This window comes from Canis lupus, chromosome 9 (genome assembly GCF_011100685.1).
Source record: "Canis lupus familiaris isolate Mischka breed German Shepherd chromosome 9, alternate assembly UU_Cfam_GSD_1.0, whole genome shotgun sequence".
Lineage (NCBI taxonomy): Eukaryota > Metazoa > Chordata > Mammalia > Carnivora > Canidae > Canis > Canis lupus.
In genome coordinates, this window is record NC_049230.1 from 34,153,775 (window position 1) to 34,164,693 (window position 10,919).

At 42.7% G+C, this 10,919-nt stretch overlaps 1 protein-coding gene across 3 annotated transcripts; it reads right to left on the bottom strand.

Moving 5' to 3' along the window:
* Positions 1–879: 879 nt before the first annotated feature.
* On the bottom strand, positions 880–9,488 carry PTRH2 (peptidyl-tRNA hydrolase 2). 3 transcript variants are annotated; one of them, XM_038547973.1, is made up of 2 exons: positions 9,211–9,488; positions 880–1,497 (listed from the first exon to the last, which is right to left on the bottom strand). In XM_038547973.1, exon 2 carries the CDS (start codon positions 1,495–1,497, stop codon positions 958–960), a length of 540 nt encoding a protein of 179 aa, XP_038403901.1. In that variant the 5' UTR covers positions 9,211–9,488; the 3' UTR covers positions 880–957. The 3 variants fall into 3 exon arrangements, with proteins under 3 accessions (XP_038403901.1, XP_038403902.1, XP_038403900.1); XM_038547974.1 differs by lacking the exon at positions 9,211–9,488 and adding an exon at positions 8,727–9,133; XM_038547972.1 differs by lacking the exon at positions 9,211–9,488 and adding an exon at positions 7,094–7,118.
* Between the last annotated feature and the right edge of the window lie 1,431 nt (positions 9,489–10,919).

The following is a 10,919-nucleotide window of genomic DNA, read 5'->3' on the forward strand; positions in this document are numbered from 1 at the left end:
ACTTAATGTGCATCTGTTAACCAAAATTCTCCCTGGTACCACCAGTTCTTAGGAATATACTTGATTTAGAAATACTGTCAGGATCCCTCTAAAAGAAGGTTTCATTCAAGAAACTGTAGCTTCTGAGAACTGGGACCTCCGTATTCTGCAATAATAGGCATATAAAGATCAGAAGGGAAATAAAAGTACTCTTAAATCTGATTCCTTAAATTCTAGGTAAAGAAACTGTAGGATGTTGGGATGACCTACTACATTCACTTCACAATTACAAGTCATTTTACAAGTTTTTCAATGCCTTCATTATTAGGAAAGTTGAGGGAAGTAAAAGGAATTTTTATAGGCCATGGTGTAGAAGCACTACTGAGAACCTTTGGCCAATGTGGGTCAGGGAAATGAACGTGAAGTACTGCACAGGTAGGTTACATCCACTGCTATAAAACCTCAACCTTGAAACAGAAAAATCTAGGAGATTAGATAGATAGTAATCCCACTGTGTGGGGCCATACCATGATCTATTAACGATTGGCTATCAGTCATCCAAAAAGTGATCGCAGGAAAACAAATTCTAGTTTGCATCCAATGGGAATACCTTGAACCCCTGATCCTTCAAGAGGGTACAGCAATGCTGTCTTGGAGAAGAAGAGCTCTTAAAACATAGGGACCTAACTATGCACGGGAAATGCTGTCCCCTGTCCCCCACCCTTGGATTCCAATCTTGTGATCAGTTTCTCACAAAAACATTTTTTATTTCAGCGATCACTTGAACCATCGGGATCACTTAACCAACTTTTTTTTTGTTAAGCCCAAGATAACTGTGAGCCAAGTACATGACAGAAAAAAATGGGAATGGATTTTCACCTCAAAAATACTTAAGCTGAGTGTGGGAAGAAATTCAGCTTTTATTGTTAGAATTTACAGTTTCCAAGCACATCATGTTGGGACTATCATACAAAATTCCTAGTAAAGTTTTAGGTGACCAGTGACTTTGTCAATTAGGTCTGCTGGTCCTGGCCCAATTCCCAAGACAGTTCTAGAGCCTGGTGCAATCTGAGTACGTCCAGCATCTTGGATTAAACTTACAGTCAGTCCTAGCATTTTCGCATGGGTCAATAATTCAACCAAGGTTTCTTCATCAGGGGCTTTGACCACCACTTTGGGCTGGCCACAGTATTCCCATTGTTTGAGCAACTCAGGGTTTCTCCTTTGAATTTGCTTGTAGGCAGAAACAGCAGCATGAGAGCACTGGGCAGCCACTTTCCCTTTTCCCATCTTTAAGTCATTTCGAACCACAAGAATCATTTTATACTCCCCACTCTCTCCTAAGATGCTTGCTTCACTTCCAGTCTCTGTGTCTGTCTCGCTGACCGAGCTTCTGGGGATCATCCCAAAGCGTACACGGAGGCCCCAGCCCAGGCACATGCCACAAGCAACTCCGGCAGCCAAGCTGAGTGCACCAGGATGAGCCAAATATTCCATCACCAAGGATTTGGAGAGCATCTTAAAGGAAAGGAAAGGAGTTATCACTATCTAGCAGTGAAAAGATACAGGCTTATCAGACAAAACATCCTGACAATATATGTATGCGGCAATATCTTAAAATTATATGAAGTCATCCAGAAAAAAAGCAAAATAGGGGTGCCTGGGTGGCTCAGTTGGTTAAGCGTCTGCCTTTGGCTTAGGTCATGATCCCAGGGTCCTTGGATCCAGCCCTACATCAGGTTCCCTGCTCAGCAAGGAGTCTGCATCTCCCTCTCCCTCTGCTGTTGCCCCTGCTTGTGTTCACTCTCTGTCAAATAAATAAAATCTTAAAAAAAAAATTATATATATATATATATATCTTTACTGTTTTTTCTCTTCTGTGTACTAGAAAAAGATTCAAGAAAAGTAAAGCAGTTTAAGACTTTGAATCTCAACATGAGGAATATCTATCTTGTTCTTAGATACAATAAAGCTCTGTTCCTCAGTCTTCCCTAAGTCTTGTAGAAGAATAAAATATTCCATTTTACCAAGTTGTCTAAATGACCCAAAGAAACCATGAATAATTCATCCCTTCTCTGGAATATAGTGCTCATTTACTTGTGTCTTTATAATCAAGTAGTTCTCAATGGGGATGGTACCAAGTCCTCAAAAAGTTTCTGGCTGTCAAAACTGGGCCTGGAGTTGAGGTGCACTGGTGACATTTTCCTAGACCTAAGCATGGAATGTTAAAAATCTTACAAAGGAAGATTTGTTCCATTAGAAATTATTCTAGATGGGGATCCCTGGGTGGCGCAGCGGTTTGGCGCCTGCCTTTGGCCCAGAGCACGATCCTGGAGACCCGGGATCGAATCCCACGTCAGGCTCCCGGTGCATGGAGCCTGCTTCTCTCTCTGCCTCCCTCTCTCTCTCTCTCTGTGACTATCATAAATAAATAAAAATTAAAAAAAAAAAAAAAGAAATTATTCTAGATGAAAAACTATTAACACCTGAGACTAGAACCCAACTTCATTATACATATGGACACAAAGTATTTTTTGCATAGTTCTAATATACACTGAATTTACCATATAAAACAAAGATAAAAAAATAATAAAACAAAGATCATCCTTTATATTTTAAAAATTCCTGTTACCTCAGCTAGCTGTTGACAGTATTTGAGTCACCAATAAAACACCTATATCAGTCTACATTTGAAACCATTAAATTCATAATGCTTCCATGTATAGGCACAACCATCAGTTTCTTCTAGTGGGAGAGTAAGCATTTATATACTGAAATACATGAGGCCACCATATTTGTAGTGCTTATAAGTAACACCTTCTGTTATGCATTGCATAATCTACATGGCATAGATGGCAGTCAAATTTCCTTTTCTCAGGGATCCCTGGGTGGCTCAGCAGTTTAGCGCCTGCCTTTGGCCCAGGGCATGATCCTGTAGTCCCGGGATCCAGTCCCGTGTCTGGCTCCCGACATGGAGCCTGCTTCTCCCTCTGCCTGTGTCTCTGCCTCTCTCTCTCTCTATTGTGAATAAATAAATAAATCTTAAAAAAAAAAAAAAATTCCTTGTCTCATGTATGTTAAAATGAGGACATTATGTTAAGGTTTTTGAAATTAAATTTTTTTTAATTTTTTTTATTTATTTATGATAGTCACACAGAGAGAGAGAGAGAGAGGCAGAGACATAGAGGAAGAAGCAGGCTCCATGCATCGGGAGCCCGACGTGGGATTCGATCCCGGGTCTCCAGGATCGCGCCCTGGGCCAAAGGCAGGCGCTAAACCGCTGCGCCACCGAGGGATCCCGGTTTTTGAAATTACATGATAGATCGTACAATTTTTTTTTTTTAAGATTTTATTTAAGTGAGAGTGAGAACGCAGAGCACAAGCTGGGGGAGAGGCATAGAGAGAGGAAGGAGCAGACTCCCTACTGAGCAGGGAGCCTGATGTGGGGCTTGATCCCAGGACTCTGGGATTGTGACCTGAGCCAAAGGCACATGCTTAATTGAGCCACCCAGGTGCCCTTTATTATATATTTTAAATGAGGATGGAGTGTCTGGCTGGCTTAGTCCATAGAGCATGTGCCTCTTGATCTCAGTTGTGGGTTCAAGCTCCATATTGGGTGTAGCTCCTTGCTTGGCGGGGAGTATGTTTATTCCTCTCCTGCCGCTGTTCCCTGCTCATGGCTCTGCACCTCTCTGTCTCTTTTGTGCAAATAAATAAAATCTTAAAAAAATAATAAAATCTTAAAAAAAATAAATGACAGCATAGGAGATGTTAAAATTTTGGAGATATAATCCACATACTACAAAATTCACCTTTTTTAAAATACACAATTTACTACAATTTTGTAATATATTCACAAGTTTGTGCAACCATCACCACTATCTAATCCCAGAACATTTTCATTGTTTCAAAAAGAAATCCCTGTACCCATTAGCAGTTGATTCTCATCCACCTCTGGGCCCTAGGCAATCACTAATCTATTTTGCCTATTCTGGACATTCATATAAATCAAACCATACAGGGATCCCTGGGTGGCGCAGCGGTTTGGCGCCTGCCTTTGGCCCAGGGCGCAATCCTGGAGACCCGGGATCGAATCCCATATCGGGCTCCCTGCATGGAGCCTGCTTCTCCCTCTGCCTGTGTCTCTGCGCCTCTCTCTCTCTCTCTCTGTGACTATCATAAATAAATAAAAATTAAAAAAAAAAAATCAAACCATACAATAGGTGACCTTTTGTTTCACGCTTCTATCACCTAACATGTTTTCAAGGTTCATCCATGTTGAGGCATGTATCAGTACTTCATTCCCATGTTCTTAATGCTGCTCTATTTTGCCTTTCCCAGTAGTCTAGATGAGGTGACACTTAGACAAGAGAAGCAGGAATGAAAACAGAAAGAAGTGGCTCAGGCACCTGTGTATGATTTGGAGATTCACTGGAAATCTAGTGATAAAAGAAAGGGAGTTCAGAATTACCTAGCTTTGAACAAATGGAGAAAAGAGGTACTCTTTACTGATGAAGAAAATTTTTGTGATATAGCAGGTTTGAAAAGTAAAAGATACTGAAATCAGTTCAAGGGATATTACACTTGGTTTGACCAAAAGACATCCTGGTTAGAGATGTCCAGCAACAACAATAAGAAAGGATATGCCATCTTAAAGGTCAGAAGATAAGTCTCAGCCAGAAATACAGATTTAAGAAAACTTAACATGTAACTGTAGTTACTCAAGTGATGAAAGTAGTGAGGCCACTGGGAAAAGTATACAGAGTGAAGGAAAGGCTAAAACAGAATCCTGAAGAAATGAACATTGAGGGATCAGAGAGTGACGTGGAGTGGCCAGAGGTAGGAGGTTGTCAGTACCTAGTTTCATTCCTTTCACTGTTGTCTAATCTGGTGACATGGCTGTACTGACATAATTTATGGATCTAGATGCCTTTGCAGTCAGGAAAAAAAAAATTAAATTTTTAGTAGAACCTACATTATCTCAATACATCTATCATTCAGTTACTACATGAGGTTTACGTGTCAGCAGGACTTTTCTCTGATAATCTAACAACTAGGGAAACCTGGGTGGCTTAGTGGTTGAGCGGCTACCTTCAGCCCAGGCTGTGATCCTGGAGTCCCAGGATCGAGTCCCACATCGGGCTCCCTACATAGAGCCTGCTTCTCCCTCTGCCTATGTCTCTGCCTCTGTGTGTCTCATAAAAAAAAAAAAAAAAAAAAAAAAGGTCTAACAACCAGACTCCAAAATGAACAAATATCAAATTACATAAAAATTATATATATAAAACCTCCATGTTAACAATTAGAATGTTCTGCACTAATTTTAGGTTGCAAAGTAACCAATATCCTATATATCAGATTCAGGTACTAACTGGAGAAGGGAACTGCATATAGAGGACCTGTTGTGCATTTCCATCATGGTTGTTGTGGGGGAAAAAAAAAAAAGGACATGAAGCTCACATTAAAGACAAGAAAAATAAAGATCCAACAGAGAAGCTACTTATCCCCAGTAGCATAACTAATAAAAGTAGTATAAAATATACTCATCCAGAGGTCATGACAGAAAACTTCTCATCTTCTCAACTGTATCTAAAAAGATATGTACCAGTAAGAGTCAGCACCCCCCACCAAAAAAGAAGTTCCAGAAATTACTAAGCTTACTGCTTTGGTACCGTATCTCATGAGAACTCCAATTCTTTTTTTTTAATTTTTTTTTTTTTTTTTTTTTTTAATTTATGATAGTCACAGAGAGAGAGAGAGAAAGGCAGAGACACAGGGAGAAGCAGGCTCCATGCACCGGGAGCCTGATGTGGGACTCGACTCCGGGTCTACAGGATCGCGCCCTGGGCCAAAGGCAGGCGCTAAACCACTGCGCCACCCAGGGATCCCCGAGAACTCCAATTCTAACATGTTAATATTAACATCCTTAGGATATTCTAATCTCCTACCAGCCTAATCACATTTTTTTAAAAGATTTTATTTATTTATTCATGAGAGAGAGAGAGAGATCGAGAGAGGCAGAGACAGGAGCAGAGGGAGAAGCAGCCTCCATGCAGAGGATGCAGAACTCGATCCCAGAACTCCAGGATCACGCCCTGGGTGGAAGGCAGGCGCCAAACTGCTGAGCCACCCAGGCGTCCCCTTAATCACATTATCATGTAACTCCTCCAAAAGGTGTTTCAGCCTGTCCCCCTTTCTGCATATCCAATACAACATATCAATAAACCCAGTGCTTAAGACTACGGAAAAGAGAACTATTCTTAGTCTCATGGATAATCCTGGGCAATGATGACACTGCAAAACAAACATGTCCTATAAAACCCTCCTCCTGGTGGGTTCTAATTCCTCTACCAGATTAAGGCCCTTTCACCAATGCTCTTGATCCATTCCCTTCTGAACCATGTTCCACCCATTAATTCCACTCCACCGGCCATACCTTGGCCTTTCCAACCCCCCCCCCACCCAAAAAAAAAACACCTTCCTCAAATCCTCTTTGACTCTTAAACCATTGCCTGACTTTTCCTCTTCTGTTTACCTCTAAACTTTAATTACCTGCCTCCTTTCCCCACTCAACTGAAATTGCTAAGGAATTAGACACTTGTTAATTGCCAAATGTAGTTGCCTCTTTTAGGCTTCATCTTAAGCTTTCCCCACCACTCGTTGATAACTTCTTTTTTACTCTTCTTCCCCAAATTCTTTAATCTTCCACCCTGTTGGGGCACCTGGGTACCTCAGTGGTTGAGTGTCTGCCTTTGGCTCAGCTTGTGATCCTGGGGTCCTGCGATCAAGTTCCATGAAAAATAGAGACCAAAACAAATAAATAGGACAGAGAAATTTAGAGGTATAGAGATAATGCCAGAAACAAAAGAAAATATCAAAAATAAAACTACTGGGATGCCTGGGTGGCTCAGTGTTGAGTGTCCGCCTTTGGCTCAGGTCGAGATCCTGGAGTCCTGGGATAGAGTCCCACATCAGGCTCCCCACAGGGAGCCTGCTTCTCCGAGTATGTCTCTGCCTCTCTCTGTATGTCTCTCATGAATAATAAATAAAATCTTAAAAAAAAAAAAACAAAAACAAAACCATACACACAAGTTTCACCCTATTATCATCCTACCTTTCTCATAGCTTTTTTCTGTCTCCTCCAGCTCTATGTCTCGTTCATCCCCAATGAACATAATACACCTGCTTTGGCCCTCTCTTCAGTCTATACCTACAATGTCCAATATAGTAGCCATCAGTCAAACATAGTTATTTAAACTTAATTAAAACTAAATAAAAATTCAACTCTTCAGTTGCACTGAGCCATATTTCAAGTGCTCAACAGCTCAACAACTTAAAAGTGGCTAGCAGCTACTCTATTAAGATTTTTTTTTTTTTAAGATCTTATTTCTTTATTCATGAGAGACACACACACATAGAGAGAGAGAGAGAGAGAGAGAGAGGCAGAGACACAGGCAGAGGGAGAAGCAGGCTCCATACAGGGAGCCCGACGACGTGAGACTCCATCCCGGGTCTCCAGGATCAGGCCCAGGGCTGAAGGTGGCGCTAAACTGCTGAGCCACCTGGGCCGCCCTCTATTAAGATTTAGAACATTTCCATGCAAGTTCTATTGGACAGTGATAGTCTATATACTCTCTTTCCATTGAACTGACTGATATTTATGGAGGGTCTTTTGTGCACCAGGCACTGTTCTGGACCCTAAAGATAGAGCACTGGAGAAAACAAAGTCCTGCTATGGAGCCGACATCTAGTAGGAGGAAAGAGACAATCTCATTTATTTCCAAACTGTCATAGGGCTCCTAAGGCCTCTCCTGGGCTCCTAACTTGAAATTTACAGCTTCTGCTAGAGTGCTATGAATTATTATACTCTGTCCCAAACTGAATTCGGTATCTTCTTTTTCCTCTCAAATTTCCTTTTACTGTATTCTTGATTTCTTTCTTTCTTTCTTTTTTTTAAAAGATTTATCCATTCATGATAGACACAGAAAGAGAGAGAAAGAGAGAGAGAGAGAGAGAGAGGAAGAGGGAGGGAAAAGCAGGCTCCATGCCGGGAGCCCGACGCAGGACTCGATCCCAGGTCTCCAGGATGGCGCCCTAGGCCAAAGGCAGGCGCCAAACCGCTGAGCCACCCAGGGATCCCCTGTATTCTTGATTTCTGAGTAACCCTGGCCTTTTTCTCCTATGTCCTACCACATCCAGTTACCAAACCTTGTTGAATTTATCTGTACTAAACCTCTCTCTCTACCTTTACTGTCACTGCCCTAATGAACTCTTGGCCCAAAGCCTCCAAAATTAACTTCTCTAACTGATCCTTCCACATTTGCTTCATGCATGTCCTAGTTCACCCTAGTCCATCTGGCATTAATATTATGCTTCTAAAACACAAATTTGATCCTGTAGTTTCCCAGATCAAAAACCACCAGATAAACGCCTTAAGTATAAAACAAATCCCTTAGCACAAACTCAAAGCATCACATAATTTGGTTACAAACTACTTTATCCTTCTAATCTACTCTCCTGCTACATACTGTACTACCCAGCCACCCCAAATTACTAGATCCCTTCAGGAATCAATCTCTCCCACAAAATCTTCTACTTTTCTCCACTTAAATACACAAATACAATCTCTTCAGCCACGAAGGCTGATTCAAAGGACACCTGTCTCTTAAGTCTCTTATCTCCCAATCAATCTTAATTATTTACTCTACAGAACTGCTGTAGTAATTACACATAATCATCATACGTACATCATATTCTCAGCGTCTGGTACCTGGGGAGTACCACGTTAAAGGACTAAATACTTCTCTGAACATTTATGTCTGTGTTACGCGGAAAGACCCATTTTTCGGTCATATTCGTGGAAACCTTTTCTTTCCTAGTAGGACTCAACAGCTTCATACTCTGCGGGTATTCGAGAAGTACTCAACAGAATGTAAGGCCTGCGCGGTATTTTCTCACATTCGGAGCCAGCGCATCGATGCTGCCTGACTGGAGGCTCTGCCTGGAAACCAGAAATTCTGGGTCCTTCTCCTTCCCAGGATCTTGGTCCCTTCTCCCAAAGGACGACTGGCAGAACAAGAACAGGGGCTCCAGCGTCCACTTGGGCGGAAGAGTTTATGGAGATGAAAGGCTGGGAGAGGAGGTATGGAATGAGGTGGGAAGAAACATTCCAACTGGAGAGAGAATGGAGAATGACATCCCTCTCCTCAGCCCTGTGAAGGGCCGACTTACCGAGCGAACTTCCCCGGCGCCTCACTCGTGCCTCTGCGTTTTTTCCCTGCGGGTAGTGAACACGCTTCTAACCCGCGAGTTACCTCTTCCGGGACTCCCTAATAAGTTCCGGATCAAGAACGGCGAAGTGAACAGTCATTCTTTCTCTCGCCCCGCCCACAGGTCCCGAACCTAGACCCGAATTGAAGTCCCGCGACGATCAGCGGACGTTGCCGAAAGGAGAGGGGGAACTTTTGTGTTTTTAGAGGCGGTCCCCGAGGGGGGGCTGAAGGGGGTGGGGTGGAGAACGGACCGGAAGTGACGTATACGAGTTCCGGTTGGCCGGACCCCAGCGGCGGGTGTGAGAATCCGTCGGCAGCCGCTTGCAGGATCCTGAGATCGGGAGACGCCGGGGTCAGAGCGGGTAGGTAGGTATACGAGCGCGTGGAATTGGGGACGGAAGCCTGACACTATCCTCAGAGCTTGGCTTCTTCCGGAGCTCTCCCACTTAGACTATGCGGATCTGGGGCACCGTGATTTCGACTTCAGGCAGTGTTTTAGGGCGCTGGTGACTCGGAGTGTCTGTCTGGCGGTAGCCTGGTTATCTGGGACACCTCCTCAGGGTTGGCTACCAGTACAGTGAACCCATACATTGGGTTTCCTGCCGTTCGCTCTCATTGTCGCAGACTTGGAAGCTGTCCTAAACGTTCTGTAGAGTACCCATCTCTTCTCCGAGGGTATCTAGGACCTCAGAGTAAATGGAGAAGATCCTCCCTGCTGATGACCAAGCTGTTTCTCAGGACCTGTCAGTGTGACCTCCTCAACCACTTACACATGGCTCTAAACGTATTCATTCGCTACTAAACAAAATTTAGGCGTGTGAGTGCCATCTGAAGCGTTGGTGGCCAAGGGAATGGGGCCTTCCCGCCCTTGATCTTTTGCAAAGAACTGTCACGGATCTCCTACTAATTTTTAAAGGGTAGGTTCTCTACCTCTTCCAAATCCCTGGCCACTCCCCGCCCCTTTGTTGTTCTCTTGCAGTGGAGGTATTTGCAGTACAACCTGGAGATCAACTTAATCTCTAAACTTCCAAGAAGCCATATGTGGCCCTGTGTCACACTAAGATTACCTCATGACTTCTAGTAGGTTTAAACTATTATCTTTTGCTTTTCTGCAAATCTATGCAAAAAATCTCGTATAGGCTCTGGCACTGTTTTATCTATCATGGCAAGACAGCCCCTTTTCCTAACTTTAATGTCTTTCAATTCTCCTTTGGGGCTGATGTCAGAAATTTTGTAGACCGACTACACTGATCTTTTGGAGAAGCTTGTACAAGTATTTCTGGTGTTGTAATGATAGAGAATTAAATGTTCTGACTCCTACTGCCTATGTGTAGTATGAACTATGATCTTTAGTTGTGTATTTTTAGCATAAATGATGATAATAAGAAATTATTCATTAGGCAACATTCATGCATTCTAGAATGTGGTTTTATTGACCTTTGGAGGAGGGATGGTAGTACCCAGACAAATGTGGCCAATTTGTATGGGTGTGAAATGATTCTATAGTGGAAATCGTTTGTATTTTACTTCTTTGCCTGTGTTATAAAACACTAAAGCTGCCCCCCCCCTTTGAGGAATATATCCTACTTGATTAATATAGTTTAATTTCTGTGGTTTACGTTCCAGAATAAAGATTGGTTGGTTACCTAACTTTCTGAGCTGGTCTGG